We start from the raw sequence: 17,336 nt of genomic DNA, 5'->3' as shown, positions 1-17,336 counted from the left end.
AGGAGAGAATTATCTGTATTTCCCCTGTCCTGTCCAAAACCTGACACGTGTTTGCAGGTTTAATAATTAACCCAGAAGTCTGGCATGCTCCGTGACAGCTGCCCTGGTGGTGCCTGCTCACCCGCAGTAGTCCTGCTCCAGCTCCAGCTTCATCAGTCCTCAACTGGTCCCCAAAAACAGGTAATGACCTCCTGAATAACTGCCAGTACCAGCTAAACAGCCTCAGTGGGGTTTAAAACACCTGAAAAAACAGGATTTGTACAAGTCAGGCAAGCCACAGCACTGATCTTCTCAGGGTTGTGACCACCAGCCCTTGAGGTGCTCCCTGGGCACAGAATGGCTGATGATCCATGACAGATGGAGATCCATGAGCTGCTGGCACAATCATGGACATCACCCAGGAGCTGCCTGGGAAGCAGTGGCGATGGGAACCAGCTGTGCTCCACTGACCAGGGCGTTCAGCTCCTGGGGTGCACCTTGCCATGGCCATATCCTCTTATCCTCACAGACAATAAATCTGTCTTCTGTTAAAGAGACAACACTTCCAGCCAGGTGCCATTAAATAAAGAGCCTAGGGACTTTTTGCCTTTTTAAGCAGTTTACGCTGTTTTAGCAAGCTGCTCCCTTGTGCACCCCCTGTGTTCTGTTTAACCAACAGCTCTCTGCTGACTCACCAGAAAGTAAGAAGTCAAAACATCTTATAAATAATAAATGCCGAGTCCACTTTATTTGCCTTTTTTTAACCTGTGAGGCCGGTATTTTCCAAGTTGAAACATCAAATTCTATTTTAAAATGAAATGAAAACAGAGATTCTCATATAGATCTGAGATTCTCTCATGATTCCCTGACAGCAGCTCAGGAACACCTGAGGAAAAATCCAGTTTTACCAGACCAGTAACAAACTCCACAGTATCTGGCAACATTCCCATGCTATTATTCAGCATATCTATGTATAAAAAACACGTATGTAGGGCTAGACAAATAGTACTTTAAAAAACCACGAAAGATACAATCTGTCTCAAGAAATCTGCAGCACAAAGGCTCAGTCCTGTAAAATGTTGAGTGTGATAACTAAAGTCTAAACTTTATGTATTATAAATTCAATTAACTTGATAAATATTACAGATATTGAGACATCCCAACTGCCACAGCAGTCAGAACCCTATTTCTCTATGTTAACCCACCCTTATGTTGAAAACAGCCACGTTTCCAGGGGCAAGACTGGATTTTGGAATGACAGACCAAAGTTATGACAGGATTGGTTCTGAAGATTTGCTTCTAAACACCTCACCTGCTACAAGTTGGGGAAGCAGTATGTTGTTCAGTAAAAAACAGATTCCTAAACCAGCTTGTATAATATAAATGTCTTAACACGGCGCTTGATTCAGTGCTAAAAGTCTGTGTTTAATTTAGAACCTCCTTAATGGCAAACGTTTTACCTGTTCCATGGCTGCCTCTGTGTGCCAGGTATGAGTAACAACTCAGGATCAGAAATTACCTAATAAGGCCAATCTTTTTGCCACCTTTTTCTTGTCAGCTGACTCTGACTCTCATCCTGACGCAGCATTGAGAGCACAGCCCTGAGGAGGTGTGTTTGTGCAGAGCCAGCATCTGTCCCCCTGTTACTAAACACTAATTATTAAATTGATTACTGCAGCTCCTGCAGCAGCTACAGGAAAGCAGAACTGTGGTGTTTGCAGTGGGTTTCATGGACATTTGCTTTTCTCACTTCCTCAGTTCTCAGGCTTATTGGCTCCATGGGAACTGCCATGGTAGATCAATCCATCTGCTCCCTGTCCCTGACAAAACCATAGCTGGTAGTGAACACCCCAAAAACTGTGGCTGGTACCAAACACCCCAAAACACACATTTTTTTTCTTGGCTTGCCTTCAGTGACAGCAGATTCCCACTGGGTGACTTGGAAGGAAATGTATTACTGTAGCAGTACGTTCTACAAAGTAAATGTTATGATAAGAAAGTGCCAAACATCCCCAATTGTAGATCAAAACAGGGTCCTTGACACTCACCTCAGCTCAGGCCTCTCCCTCCATCTATTTGCAAATGAACCACAGAACTGAACGTAGCAAAAAAAGGATAAAGTAGAATATTTTCATACTTGGATTGACTCTGTAGTAGAATATCCCTGTACAGGCCATTCACCTTCCAGTGAGACTCAATAATCCTTGTGGGTCCCTTCCAGCTTAGAATATTCTGTGAAATCTGTGAAGTATGAAGTGATTTGCATCTGTTGAGTAGTTCTTCATTGACTTATGTGTTTTTAGTAGATTTTCTGGCTTCAGAAGCCTTTCTTTTCTTCCCTTAAGGAGCGTAAAGTAGCAAGGTTAAGTAAAAAAGTCATTAAACAACTACATAATGAGACTTGATGACTTATGGTAGAACTTAAACCCTTTGTATGTAGAGGGTGTATTGAGAAATTCAAGGGAGAAATTGAAAGAAATTGAAAGAAAGGATTTACCCAAAAGATTCAAGCCTTCATTCAGCCACCATGAGTGGGGTTGGCTCAGAGTATGTCTGTACAGAAGCCAATGGAAAATGCGTATCTTTTATTCTGTAAATAGGACAGTGCTGACACTAATAGCTGTGTGTATCTAATATCCGTGAGCTTGACTTGTGTGCTCCCACACTGCACAGTCACCTAGGGACTCGACATACAGCATATCTCTAAGGTCAAAAAGAAACAGAGGCTCTGTTAAACCCATGAAAAAGTGAAATGTTTTGGCAGCACAACCCCATCCTCACACTGTCAAAAACTGACAGAGCTGTAAGTCCCCGCCAGAGCTGTAAACTCCCCGCCCCTCTTGTGCCCTCATGTCCACTCTCGGCCCCTCTCCGCCCCTCACATCCCTCTCGGCCCCTCAAGTTCCTTCACGGTTCCTCAAGGCCCCTCACGGTCCCTTTCGGCCCCTCAGCTCATCTCTCGGCCCCTCACGGTCCCTTTCGGCCCCTCACGTCATCTCTGGGCCCCTCAGGTCATCTCTCGGCCCCTCACGGTCCCTCAAGCCCCTCAGCTCCCCTCACCATCCCGCCTCACCCCAAGCGCAGGGAGCGCCCCCACCGCCAGATGGCGCCATAGCGCGCGCGGGCGGCCTGGGAGCGAGAGCCGCGATTGGTCCAGGCCTAGGGGGCGTGGCTAAGCGGAACCCCGCCCAACAGAGCGGCGAGGGGCGGGGCTCCCGGGGCTGTTCCGGGTCTCCATTGGGCGATGCCGAGGCGGGGCGGGGCCGGGGCAGCGCGCGAAGGCTCGAAGCGGTACCCGGGCGGCGGGAGCGCGGGCTGGATATGGCGGCCGTGCTGGTGACAACGGAGGGCCCCGCTGAGGTGAGTCCTGCCGCTCCTCTCTGCTCTGCATGACCAGCCGCCTGCTGGCGGCGGAGGCAGCTCGCGGCTGCCTGCGGTCTTGCCGCTTCTCTGGCTGTGGCGCGGTGGAAGGCCGGGAGGGACAGCGAGGGAGGTGGCTGTTCCAGTAACCGTTTCGGTACGGTGCTGATTCGGGTAGAGGTGCTGGTGGCGGTGCCAGTAGCCACCAGCCACCCCTGCCCGCCACCCTTGATCCGGGCGATCCCGCGCCGTCACTGGACGCTCCCCTCCTCGCGGACTACAGCTCCCAGCATGCTCTGCGCCCGCCCTGCCTGCCGCGGGGCGCGCTGGGAAGGCAGCGCTCAGCGCGGTGCATGCCGGGAGCGCTGCTCGGCCCCTCTTGACGGATCTGAACAAACATCAATAAATAATAAAATAACGAGTGAAAGGTTCAGCCTAATACGGTCATATGAGTCAGTGTCGATCCTGTGCTTTTCCTGTGCAAACTCGCTTTTAATTACCGCCCTAGATGTGAATATCCATTGGTATTGATAAATATGGTAAATATCAATAATAATAAATATTACTAAATATGTAAATGTCAATAAGGATAGTTAAGATACGAGGAGACTGCATGTGTATTTCATTGTGTGTGAGGGCTTAGCCAAGATTTTGGACTTAATTTGGATGCCAGGAGATAGAACTACATAAACAATGTAGTAAGAAAAATTGTATTTTCCTTTGTAGCTTCCTTTGGCAGATCTGAACCCAGACTTGCAGAAACCCCTGGACAGCGACTCTGACAGCGGCCAGGGCAGCTGTGAGACAACTTCCCCAGGTCCCCTGGGCAAGGACACAGCATCCTTTGAGGACAGAGGTCTGTAACATTTCTATTAATTGTTTTTCTCCAGCGCTACATCGTTGTTTCATAAATTCCTTTTAGGAGGTTGTCGCTGCTTGACCTGCAGGAATCCAAACTCTTTTTGTTGCTCAGAATGTGGGCAGGCATCTTTAAACCTCTGAAAAGGGGTTTTTGAGCTACAGAAAGAAAAAGAGTAAATGGGATGTATCTTAATCAGTTACTCCCTTTTGTGTTTTGTTTAGTCTGTGTAGTGTGGCTTTAATTACTATTTCAATTCACTACTAGTGAAGGATTTTCAGCTTTGCCTTTAAAAAAAAGGTTAAAAACCTTTAACATCAATTTGGGTTAATTAAATGCTGCTCTCTGGGGGAGAAGTCAATTTTGAAAAGCTGAGTTCTGACTTTATGGTGACATATGTGGAATTTAATGGATATAAATTTGGTTGTTTGTTAATTAACTGGTGGCACTTCCCTTTTTTATTTTCGTGTGTTTTGCCAGATTCAGAGGAAGAGATTTTTGTGCGGAAAAAAGCCAAAAACAAGAAGGTGCTTCAGGACAGTGAGGGTGAAGAGGGGAAGGATGGAGACTCTTCTGTGCAGGAAGATGCTTTGAGTGGAGACAAGGAAAATGGGGAGGAAAAGGAGAATGTTGCTGCTGAAAAGAAGAAGAAATCCCATCGGATCCGCGCGGCTCTGCTGGACAGTGATGACAGTGACACTGGTGACCAGTTACTGATTGACAACCTTGAAACAAGCAGGACATCTGGCTTGCCTGAGGGTGAGCTGGAAGAGGAGAGACCCCTGAAATCTGGGAAAAAGTACAGAAAACATAAACATCAACACAATGGTGAAGAGGAGCCAGCAAAAGAAGCTGTGGGAAGATCCAGAAGAAGGAAGGAGAAGGAGAAAATAATGGAGTCCATTCAACAGCTGAGAAAAGAAAAGAAGCCTGTGGCAGAGGTGGGTATTCTGGCAGAAAACTTCAGATAATTTCTCAGCTAAGATCAATTTCTTATTCCTTCTGGTTATGCTGTTCCAAAGCTTCAGTGCTGTGTCCACATTCCTGCAGCAAGTTTGGGATCCACAGGGATCCATGGAACACCGTACAAGTCTAACCTGCAAAGTTTGCAAATTCATTTGAATTAAATTACATTAAATTTGCAGCTTAAGGAATTACAAAACCTAGTGATTGACAATTTAATGTCATTTTAAATTAATGTCAAAGAATCAGAGGGACTTTCTGAAAGGAATCACACAAATAATTTATTCTTCTGGAAGCAGGTGGATGGTGGTGAGAGGTTTCCCTTCAATGACAGTGGATGTCTTCTGGATGACAAGGAACTCTTTGATAATGGCTTGGAAGAGGAGGATGATGAACAGCCTGAGGATGAAGAGTCGATAGAATCCATACGAGCAGCTGTGAAAAACAAAATAAAACAGTACAAGGTGACAGTTGGCTGTGATACAAAACTATTGTAAACAGACTCTCTTTCAAACTGGTAGAGAATAGGTTTAGACTGGATATTGGGAAGGAATTGTTCCCTGTGAGGGTGGGAAGGTCCTGGCACAGGTTGCCCAGAAAAGCTGTGGCTGCCCCTGGATCCCTGAAAGTGTCCAAGGCCAGGCTGGCTGGAGCTTGGAGCAACCTGGGATAGTGGAAGGTGTTCCTGCCCATGGCAGAGGGTGAAAACTGGATGATCTTTAAGGTCTTCTGCAACCCAAATCATTCCATGATTACTGGATTTAGTAGGAGTTTGTATCTGAGCAGGTTCTAAAACTCTCTTTGATCATGTTGAAAATGAACTGCTGTGGCAGAGGACAGAAGAGTGTTCTGGTTTTTGTTTTGAAAGATGGAGGGATGCTGTCCTGGCAAGTTACAAAGATAATGCTGGAGTGGGAGCTTTGGAAATCTGCCCTCATGTGGGATTTGTGGTGGTTTTTGAGGCCACTTGCTGGCTTTTCTGACCAGTGTTGGTTCTGTACAGTTATTTTTGATGTGTTTGCCCTTGATAGTGCCAACATATGGAGAGAAATAGTTGAATTTCTTATGCCCCACAGAACAAAGAACGTTTTCCTGAGAGTGAAGGCTACAAACATGTATTTGATGAGGAGAATGAGGAGCCTGTATTAAAGGAGCCAAAAAGAAAGGTGAAGTCTTCTTCTTTTTAAAGCTCTAAATTGTTGTTTGTCATTACTAAAATGTTTTGTATACACAGTGTCCAATAGTTTTTGTTGATTTGCTATTTTTTTTTTAAACTGGATGCTTTATTCTGACTCCTTTCTGTTTGAAAAGGAAAAATAAGCTATTTAAGAAGTAGAGAGAGAGCCTCATGTTTTGTTTCCTGACTTCAGAAGCCTTTCTTTTCTTCCCTTAAGGAGCGGAAAGCAGCAAGGTTAAGTAAAGAAGCCATTAAACAACTACACAGTGAGACCCAACGACTTATTAGAGGTATAACTTCATTTTTTTTAATGCAGAGGACTATAAACTTTTCAGAAATTCAGAGGAGAAATTGAAAGAATTTATTCAAAAGGTTAGAGTCTTCTATGACCTAACATGATTTATTGAGGGTTGAAGGGTGTGAGACTATTTTTATTGAAGGACCTGCTAAAGGTATTCTTATAAATAATGAAAATAAAGATACTTGTTATCAAATAAATGGCTCAGATGATATTTTAAATATTCTCTCACCCTCTTTCTCTGGCAGAATCATCTGTGTCTCTCCCATATCATATGCCTGAGGCCAAAAGTGTTCATTACTTCTACAAACGCAGACCTCGACCAGCATGTCAAGGAAATGCCATGGCCCTGCTGAAGTATGGACTTCCTCACACAATTTTTTCATAAACTTTAAGCATCTCTAGCTTTTCTTTTGAGGTTAACCAGACTTTCTTAGACTCCTTTAGTTCCATAAAAGTAGGAAATTAGGAGAATGTCATTGCTAACATAAGGCAATACTGTACTCCTGACAGAGTTGTAATATTGAAGTGATCAGGGCCAGGAGTAACTCAGATGAAGGAACTTGCTGATGCAGGGTTACTTTAATGGTATTTAGGCTGGACCCCAACATTTTAATTGGACTCTTTCTTCTCTGAGTAATGTGTATTAAATACTGAAGCTACAGTAGTCACAAAATCCCTTGGGAATTTCATACTCTCCTACTGTAACCACTACAAAGCTTTTACATTTCCTTAAGTTCTCATGATGAAGTTTTCCAAATTTCTGTCCTTCACCTCTTCCTACACATTAATGATGATAATATGGAAATGTTTACTTTCTCTATTGGTTCTCAATCTCATCTCCCTTTCACACTGGCCATGGGTGATATGTTTCTTTCTGCCTTTGTTAGGTCCTCTAAATACCAGCTGCCCCTAAATGAAGAATCTGTAGCCACTGGGAACTTGAGCAAGGATTGCAAAGATGGGCCAGTGGAAGGTGTTCAATCAGCAGCTGCTGAACCAGAAATGAGCCTGGGCAGAGATGTTGATGCTGCTGTGACTGAGCCTCTTGCTGCTGTAGGGAAGAACTTGCCAGAGGACTGTGCTGAGCAGGACAGGAGGGATTCTCATGCAGTTACAGGGACTGTAACAACTGATGATAATACAGAGGAACAGCAGCTCTCCAACTGCCTGAGCACTGACTGTGGTGAGCAAAAGGAGAGTGAAATTCCTCCAGCATCTGGAGATGACCTCATGCAAAGCGGGGAAACAGCACCAGATGTACAAGGTGAAGCAAACAGTCATCAAATGGGGCCTGGACTGGTGGCACAGCCTGAAAAAGTGAGGAAATCCAAGCTGGATAAACTTCGTGAACTGGGAATAGACTTGTCCATCCAGCCAAGAATCTGCTCTGACAATGAATCCTTCATAAACCTCGATGAAGCTGAATCAAATAAAGGTATTGCTTGTGTTGTAGTCCTAAGTAGTGTTGATCTGAGCTTAGCTGGAAAATCTCAGAAATATTTAGGTGATAGAACTGTCAGGCACTTTCACTTACTAGTGTGGATTCTCTGAGATGTGTTAACAGAAATTTAAAATTGCCTGGTGGCTGGGGCGCTGGGCTGGGATGGAAGTGAGTTGAGGTTTTGTGGATAAATGATAGTCAGTGGTAAGTTAATATTAGCTAATATCAATTAAATACAAGCTACAGCAAAAATATTCTGTAGTGGTTTATTAGTAGCCAAATAGAATGATTCTGCAAATATTTTAGTATTAAAGATTTAGCTTTTAAGCTGTCTTTGGGGCAGAAAAATACCTATTCTCACTACAACTTTTAACAACCAATGCTTTTACATGCTACCACATTAATTTATAATATGTACTTAAAGAACTAGAAGCTCTGAAGGCACGTTTCTTGAAGCACACTCTGCAGACATCTAAATCCAAGGCAGAACGGGCCATAAACATGAACATTATCCGTAAGGAAACGACATCTGATGGGAAAGAGGAGCTGAGAGCAGACGTGGTGCCAGCAGTTTTGGCTGCAGAGAGCCTGGAGGAAACAGTCCACACAAAGCCAGGTTAGTTGGGAAGAAGAGATAAGAATTTAATTCGAAAACACTTTTGTCTTTATTTTCCTCTCTCATGCTCCATATCCCAATGCTGCCCTGCGAAATACAGGTGAAGGGATCTTGGTCTGTTGGATTACTATGTTCCCTCTAAACTTTAAGGTCTCTTCCAACCCAAACCCTTCCCTGAATCTTTTCCTGTGCAGGTGAAAAGCTCCAGGCCCTGAAGGCCAAGCTCCAGGAGGCCATGAAGCTCCGCAGGACTGAGGAGCGCCAGAAGCGACAAGCTCTGTTCAAGCTGGACAATGAGGAAATGCTGGAGGAAGAGGAGGAAGAGGAGGAAGAGATGACAGATGAGTCTGAGGAGGAAGAAGAAGATGAAGAAGAAAAAGAAGAAAATGAAGAAGAAGAAGTAGGTGATCATGAGGTCTGTATGCAACATTTTTCCGTAATCTCATCAGCACCTCCATTCTGTTTCCCCTTTCCATTGCAATGTGACTTTTGTACACTACGAATTAGGGAAATAGCTAAGAATTCTTCTATAAGGTAAAAAATTGCTATAGTTGGCATATTCTGGGTTTGAATGGTCTAGGCTTGAATTTATTAGGATTTTCTTTATTTGTCTGAACACTATTAAACCCACACATAAGTGTATAAAAGGTTCTGGTGCCCTGTTACGGTTTGACCCTGGCCAAATGCCAGACACCATGACAGCTGCTCCCTCTCTCTCTCCTGCCACAGCTGGGCACAGGAGAGAAAAAAAATTTAATGGAGTGGTGATGAGTTGAGATAAGATGTCCATCATCTTCAGAGCCATCAGGGATTGGCTCTGCTGGACATGGTGCAAGCTTCTGGCAGCTTCTCACCAAAGCCATCTTTGTGGCTCTCGCTGCTACCAAAAACCAGGCCAAGCAAAACCAACACATTACCTTTTCTGTTTTTATAAATCCTTGACTCATTGCTGGCAGGGCCAAACAGGTCACTTGCCTGACCTGGGGTAGGGTTTGCCATGGCAATAATCACCGTATCTGTGCTGTGTTTGGGGTTGTTTTTTAGAATTCAGAATTTCTGCTTGATGAAGCAGAGGAAGATAATGAAGATACAGAAGAGAAACACATTGAAGATGATGATAAAGAAACTGACAAAGAATCAATTGATGGAGAAAAGCTGGAGAAATCTGGGCACTGTGATTCTGTTCTAAAAAATCCTTCAACAGAATCTACATTGATGCTTTTTAAGGACAGCTCCTCAAAAATGGGGTAAATGAGCCAAGCTTTAAAAATGGTGACTGAACAATTTTAAATTTGATCAGCATGTGTAGATGGTTTTATTTAAAGTGCCTTTTATAAGTATTTTTATGTTACCTTGGTTTTTTTGCACTTCATCCTGAATTTATTAGCAAATACCTTTTATTTAATGAATTGCAGATACTCTCTTCCTGATGAGAAACTGGAAATGGAAGAAACTGCAGACAAAGGACCTACCAAGTTAGGTAAAGTAAAATTATTGTCCTAGATAGCTTCTTTTGCTTTACTTGGCACATGTATAAGTTTCTGTTCAAGATTGGTATTCAGTATTTCTGTTATTTCATCACCGGTATAGTTCTACAGCATGATTATAAAAGTTTAGATTGATGAAAAAGGGGGAGGGCTTGAAAAAGCCAGAGGATAACAAAGTTCAAAATAATACTGGAAGAAATATGTCAGAAATCAGTAAGATGAAATTCAGTAAAAGAGTGTAATGTGCATCATCTGAGAAGAAGGAGGTTCAACATGACCGCAAAGTGAATTTTTTGCAATGGTTTGGTGTTGCAAAATAGGTTTGAGGTTTTACAGGATCACACACACAAAAAAAATGTTAAGCACTATTTTTAAATTTATTTCCAGAGGATGATGATTCATTTTCCCTGCCAACACTGGCGAAGGAAAACAGCCACAACAGCAGCTTTGAGTTCATTGGCTCCATGATCCCATCCTACCAGCCCTGTAACAAACAGGCCTCACGGGGAGGAAGCTTCTTACCTGCAGCAGGAGGGTTCAGGTCACCCTCTCCAGGTTCCTTCAAAACAAGCTTTATCAGCTCTGCTTCCAAGGTGAGATTCTCAGCCCTGGTCCTGGCTTATATTAACACAGTGGGTAGTGAATAAAGGTATTTTATCCTGATGGTCAGATCTGTCAGAAAAAAAAGCAGACATGCTTTGATATGATTAAGATTTCAGAAGAGCAAACTATCCCTGGAGTTTGTGTCCACATTGTAATGGATTAAAATAACATTATAAAATTTGTATTGTAAAGCATCAAAGAAAATATGCTATAATCTGGCATTTAAATCTTAAAATATGTGCATCATAAATAAGCTTTTAAGAATGAGCTACACAACATCTGATGTCAGTGAACTCCTGTGGTTTATTGGAGCAGCATGGTCATAACTTGATTGCTGCATGGTTTGGGTTGAAAGGGACCTCAAAGATCACCTCATCCCAACCCCTGCCATGGAAGGGACACCTTCCCCTGTCCCAGCTTGCTCCAAGCCCTGTCCAACATGGCCTTGAACACTTTCAGGGATGGGGCAGCCACAGCTTCTCTGGGAAGTCTGTCCCACTGCCTCTTGTTTAGCAAGCCTAAATTCAAATGCAACTGTTATATTTTTCTATTCCCTTGACTAGAGCTCAGGAAAGACCTCAGAGCCTTCTCTTCCCATAGAAGATTCCCAGGACCTGTATAATGCCTCTCCTGAGCCCAAGAGTTTGTTTCCAGGGCCTGGGGAGTCAAGGTTTCAATTTTCTGTGGAAGATGACACTCAGAGCCAGCTGCTCGATGCAGAAGGGTGAGTGATGGGTGTAAAGGATGGTGTTTTGTGCCTGTTAACAGAAATAGGATGTGCAGACCAGCAAGCTTTTTCTAACTACAGCCTTTTTTTTCAGGTTCTTGAACGTTGGACAACACAGGAATAAATACCAGTCCTCAAAGCATCAGCTACCACTGGCTAGCATGGATGAGAATGCCATGGATGCCAACATGGATGAGTTACTGGACCTGTGTTCTGGACAGTTCAGCAGCCAAGCTGAGCATGTGCCAAACACCAGCAGCACCAAAAAGCAGAACATGGAGGAACTGCTCAATCTTTGCTCAGGAAAATTTGTGTCTCAGAGTATGTCCTGAATTTTCTTTCCAGCTTTGCTTGTTACATGATTTAGGAGTCTTTTTCTTCAGGTCTGGGCAGTGATGCCACATGTAGAATTTTGTCTTTGTTGGGAGAATGCACAATGTTATTTTTAGGATGTTCTCTGACGCTTTAAGAGCAGAAATAAATTTCCATCTTACTGCTTCCTGTAGCAGGTTCTCCAATATGGGCTTCTTCGGTGTCTTCCAAGGCAGAAAAAGACAGTGACATAGAAGATCCAATGGCAGAGGCTCTGGAGCTCTGTTCAGGCTCCTTTCCCACCGACAGGTTAGCATTGCTCTCCTAAAATACACAAAAGTTTATTTAGGTGGCTGTCTCCTTTCACTCTCAAAGTGTTTTCTTGTGTGACCTCAGTTTTTTGTCAGCAAAAGTGTGCCTTGTTTTGGAGGTGAAGGGGAAGAATATTGCAAATTGCTCAGCAATTGCCCTCTAATTGGCAGCATAAACAGTTTCCCACAGCTACTGTGAAGGGAAGTTCTTTGTCTTTCACTGATAGTGAAAGAAACAGTGAGGAACTTTCATTAAACTGAGAAAAGACGATTAAAAGTGGGACTTTTGGAGTCTGTTCTGGGCTGTTGCCAAACTGCCATAACCAAGTGTAAAGTTGGATACTTGGAGTTTTTTATTGACTAAATGGAAAAGTGTATGGCTGCCTTAGAAAAGCATGATGAGGCTTAACAAGTGGGAATGTTGGGGGGATCCAAGAGGAATTTGAGAGTGAAGACCTGAGATCTTAAAACATCAACACCAATGGGGATTTGGGGCATTTATACCTAAATGCTGCTGGGAGATTGTAGCTCTGAGCACTCACAGGGAACTGCCTGAGAGCAGCTGGGGTGGGCATTGAAATTCTGATTTACTGGAGATAAAAGGAAAATGCCTTTCTCCCATTTATGTTTTCCCTAGGGAAGAGGAAGAGGAGGAGGAACAAGAAGAACTTGGGGGTTTTCAGCTTTTAACAGACGATGAGGCCTTTGCAAGTGAAGAGGTGTGGACTGATGGAGCCAGGCAGCTGCTGGATAAAATGGATAATTCCATTTATCTTCCTAGGTTTTTAATATATCCATCAATGCAAAGTACCACAACTCCCATAACAAGCTACTGAAATATTTTTCAGAGCAAACTTTGGATCATTTAAAAGATCTCCTTCGTATTATGATACAATGAAAAATGCAAATTCTCTGAAATATGCCTGGTGTTTTAGTGTGTTGTTAATTGAAGAATGGACAAATCTGTCATTACAAAGCAATCCACTCTCTGAAATTCCTTATTTCTGAAAACTTTCTCTTTGACAGGATGAGAAAGGTGAAGACAGTGCTGCTGAAGAAGCAGAAATGAGTGATGAAGAGGAAGAACTGCTGAGACATAGACCAGGCTCGAAGAAAAAACTGTAATTACCTTTTTTAAATCTTAATTACCAGAGAGACTAGAATATTAATGGCACTAGTAATTTAGTTTGGAATTATTCCCTCTCCAGCTTTAGTAGCTGATGTTTATGTGGTCTGTTTTTCATATGTCTCTGTTTCTTTTTTACTTTGGTGCTGTCACATTGCATGAGTTTAACTGTTGCTGGTGAGTTACAGATGATTTCCATTATAATTTTCATTATAGTTGGAAATCAAAAAGCCACAATAAAAGCAGTGCAACATTTTTCTGACCACAAAAAGGGCTGCAAGAATACTGTTGTCCATGTGTTAAGATCTTTATTGTTCTAGCAAGTAAAACACAGAGTTGACAGTTATTGCCATCATTTTTGGCTAGGAATCTGGTGGATGACAATGATTTGGGCTTCTACATGTGTGTGTGTAAATGTGCAAGAACTCTGTGCTTGGTCTTTCCAAAAATTACATGAGAAGTTATGATACATCCTTAGGAAATGTGTTAATTTTATGTCAAAAGATAAATCTTGCTCTCTGAAGGTTTATCTGATGGCTGTTGTGCTCCCAGACTGAACTCTTTCAACTTTCTTTCACAGAAAACTGCAGGATTTCATGGAAGATGAGGCAGAGCTGTCAGGGAGTGATGTGGGCAGTGAGGATGAGTATGATGGTGAAGATCTGAACGAGTATGAAGAAGAGATAATCGATGAGGAGCTCCCAAACGACGTGGAATTAGGCAACCAAATACAGAAATTTCACATGTCAGTGCTAATATCAGTAGATATTTGTGTGTGTGAGGCCCTGGCTCTGGGGAATAACCTGGCCTAACCTCTCCCTGTGTCCTGTGCTGGCAGGAAGGCGATGCTGGACGATGACAAACGCCAGCTACGGCTGTACCAGGAGAGGTACCTGCTGGATGGGGATCTGCACAGCGATGGCCCAGGCAGGACCAGGAGGTTCAGATGGAAAAACATAGGTGAGCTATGATCCAGAGTTAATAGGGTGGAGGGAAGATTGGAAACAGTGTGTGTGTGTGTGTGTGTGAGTGAGAAATAACACTTAGTAGTCCGTAGTGGTCCTAAATAAAGTGTTCTGGAATAAATTGGAAGGGATGATTCTGGATTTTTTTGGTTGGTTGGTTGGTTGGTTTTGGTTTTTTTTGCCTTGTCGGTTTGATTCGGTTTTGGGTTTGGTTTTTTTGTTGGTTTTTTTACCAGCCTACATTTTCAAAGTTAGTAGCTAACACTCTTGTTCTGTTGCCCAGATTTTGCTTCACAGATGGACTTGTTTCAGAGAGATTCAGATAATGATGAGGAGAATGAGGAATTTGATGAGACAGAAGTGAAGTGGAGGAAGGAGCGATTTGAGCGAGAGCAGTGGCTTCGTGAGCAGGTACTGGTGAGCTGCTGAAAGACTTGTTCAGTCTCTCTATCATTGCTGTTAAATTGCTTATTTTGCAAGTTAAACTTCAGTATTAGGTCAGTTTTCCCAGCTGAACATGAGGCTGTTCAGTAATAGAACAAGGATTATAAGACATCCGAGAAATTGGAACAACCTCTTACAGTAGAAAGTAAATATATAATAGTTTACATAAAGAAAAGAATTGCTCTATTTAAAATACTGAATGAAATGTCCGTTTGTAATATGATTTTTTTTTCAATTTTACAAAGTGTCTTCTCTCTGCTACAGAAGGAAAAAAATAAAGAGCAGGAGGAGGAAGAGGAAGAAATTGGTGGAAACAGCGAATTCATGAAACTGGCAAAAAAAGTGACTGCCAAGTCCCTGCAGAAGAAAGGTGAGCTTGATTTTTATTGAAGTGACATGGAAATGAGAAAGAAAGAGTTTAAAAACTGACCTTTCCCCCATGTCTCTGCCAGCCAGCCCAGCAGTGGTGGCACAAGACACAACTCTGTTACCCAGGAATCCATTTGAAGCCTTCAGACCTTCCAGTGACATCCAGGTGGGTAACAGTCCTCAAAAATGGCATTTTCCAGCACAGCCAAGTCAGCTGTCCCTGAATTCTGGGCTCTCCTGGTTTGTTATTAAGGAGTAGATTTTTTTTTTTAAGAGTAACTTACTAAGCAACCTGTCTTGTTCCTGTGAATGATTTCATGCAGCTTTTCTTTGCCTTTCAGATAAAAAATGGGTCACTCTTGAACAGACCTAAAGCTGTCCTTCAGAAACTGGCAGCAATATCAGATCTTAACCCAAACGCCCCTCGAAATTCAAGGAATTTTGTCTTTCATACACTTTCCCCAGAGAAGAATGAAGAGGCAAAGGAGAAATCAAAACCTCAGGTAAAGATTTGGGTGGCCAGTTGTGGACATTATTTGAATACACAGGCACTAAACTCTGCCAAGCAGTTAAGACCACTGCTGTCTTCAATATTCCCTATGTGCTCTCACGCCAAACAATTCTCTCATAACTCAGAATTTAAACTCTTTTCTGGACATTTTGTGTATTCTAATGTATTTGACTCCCTTTAGGTGAAGAAGAGAGGCCCTTCTGCAGTGATAACATCAGTGGCAAAGCGGCCCAGGGTAGAAAGCTCAGAAGAAAGCAGTCAAAGCCGAAGCATTTTCCAGTACTTGGAAAGCTGAATATTCCTGTTTGGAGCCAAAGGTTGTGTCTCCTCTTTGCCAGTTGCAGTTTATTTTGCCAATCTGCCAGGAATCACCAGGCAGGGAAACAAATTGCTGCCACCTCCTTCCCAAGTTGCAACAATTTTCCAGGCAGTGGTTTTGTGCTTTGTTTTTTCTCAGTCCTCTGTGGCAAATTGGAGCACAAAATCCTGGCTTGGAATGAAATGCTAAGTTGGTCTTTGCCAAGCATTAAGAAAACTTCCACTACTGTGGGCTGTCCTCACAGGTGCTTCAGAGGTACCAGTTCCACCTGGAAATGCCATTGGTGTGACTCAGAAATGCCTCAGGTAGCTGAAAGCACAAAAAAGGAGGGATTTCTACAGCTCTGGGAGACAATGAAGCAGTGGTGGCCATGGCAGGACACTGTTGTTTACACTTGCAGCACAAACTTTTATCTGGCTTCCTCCAGTATCTTATTTTCTTTAATGTTGAGCATTTATTAAGCTTCACCTTTTAAGAAGCTCTAATTTATCCTTGAAATGTTTACTTTGTGGAAAAGGTCCCAGCCTCTTCTGAGGCAATATGAGAAGGGTTTCTTTCCAAGTTTTTATTACTGTTGATGTCCTTAAACTTGCAGGTGAATGTGTGTGGAGAGGGGAAAAATGTGAGTAATGTGGGAGAGGAAAAAGAGGTTTGGGGGGTTTATTTGCATTGGTGGAGGGAGTTGCTGGGGTTGGTTTGGTTTGGTTTGCCCAACTTCAGGCTATTTTAAATCATCCATTCCGTTGTTTTCATGGAAACTGCACTCATCCAAGAGAAACCATCCATTGCTGAGCAGCCAGTAAGGAAAGGGCTGCTCTAGGATGGGGGAATTCATAAGGAACCATCATTCACAGCTATTCTAAATAGTGTGAGAGAAACTTGAGCCAGAGTATCCAGCATTCCTGATGTTCCTGATCCCATGCTGAACGTGTTGGAGAGCAGATAATGGTGCCACAGGGTCCTGCTCTAAGACTAAACATCTGTGGGACTGGATGTCACATACTTGAGGTGCTGACACTGTCAGAGCAGTGTCTGAGCTGTAAATGTTGTAACATCATCAGCACACGCCTGGTGTGCTGTGTGTAAAATATTTTATTGTACAGTATGTTATAAAGAATTATGGTACTAATTGAAGTGCAACTTTACAATAAAACATGGTATTAATTTTAGTGGCAGTTGGAATTAATTTATAGGATTTCACTCAGTTGTGTCTGTCTCGATTTTTTTTCCTAATATATTTTATTTCTGTCTGTGTCTTTTTATTTTTTCATTGCTGCCTTTTTTTTTGTAGCCACAACTCAGCCCTTCACTAGGAACAGCTGCAATAATATTGGAATACAACAACAACAACCCCTTGTGTTTATTGGAGTGTGAATTTTCAACTGCTCAAGTCTTCCACTTGGGTTTGCATAAAATTCTTGGCCTGAAGAATGTTTTTTTCCTGCTTCAATAGTTTTGAATTTTTT

At 42.8% G+C, this 17,336-nt stretch overlaps 1 protein-coding gene and 1 long non-coding RNA gene across 6 annotated transcripts; one reads left to right on the top strand and one right to left on the bottom strand.

The window, feature by feature from the left end:
- Positions 1–719: 719 nt before the first annotated feature.
- LOC146427823 (uncharacterized) lies at positions 720–3,250 on the bottom strand. Its single transcript, XR_014856265.1, has 3 exons — positions 3,053–3,250; positions 2,506–2,656; positions 720–2,318 (listed from the first exon to the last, which is right to left on the bottom strand). It is a non-coding gene; the product is annotated as an uncharacterized LOC146427823 (long non-coding RNA).
- On the top strand, positions 3,225–17,039 carry CLSPN (claspin). Of its 5 annotated transcripts, none has more exons than XM_085081071.1 (25): positions 3,225–3,339; positions 4,066–4,195; positions 4,679–5,139; positions 5,461–5,625; positions 6,238–6,327; positions 6,556–6,628; positions 6,885–6,993; positions 7,527–8,074; positions 8,505–8,696; positions 8,891–9,111; positions 9,741–9,943; positions 10,112–10,176; positions 10,571–10,776; positions 11,350–11,510; positions 11,608–11,834; positions 12,020–12,134; positions 12,774–12,855; positions 13,163–13,257; positions 13,843–14,007; positions 14,101–14,222; positions 14,511–14,638; positions 14,936–15,041; positions 15,124–15,206; positions 15,382–15,543; positions 15,733–17,039. In XM_085081071.1, the coding sequence occupies exons 1-25, from the start codon at positions 3,301–3,303 to the stop codon at positions 15,844–15,846; spliced, it is 4,062 nt and encodes a 1,353-aa protein (XP_084937197.1). In that variant the 5' UTR covers positions 3,225–3,300; the 3' UTR covers positions 15,847–17,039. The 5 variants fall into 5 exon arrangements, with proteins under 5 accessions (XP_084937197.1, XP_084937199.1, XP_084937198.1 ...); XM_085081073.1 differs by having other exon boundaries at positions 5,458–5,625; positions 8,891–9,096; XM_085081072.1 differs by having other exon boundaries at positions 5,458–5,625; positions 12,023–12,134.
- The last annotated feature ends 297 nt before the right edge of the window (positions 17,040–17,336 follow it).

This window comes from Lichenostomus cassidix, chromosome 23 (assembly GCF_008360975.1).
Source record: "Lichenostomus cassidix isolate B80296 chromosome 23, HeHo_3.0, whole genome shotgun sequence".
Classification (NCBI taxonomy): domain Eukaryota; kingdom Metazoa; phylum Chordata; class Aves; order Passeriformes; family Meliphagidae; genus Lichenostomus; species Lichenostomus cassidix.
Note: the sequence above shows the minus strand (reverse complement) of the source record. Positions and strands in the feature narration are given on the sequence as shown.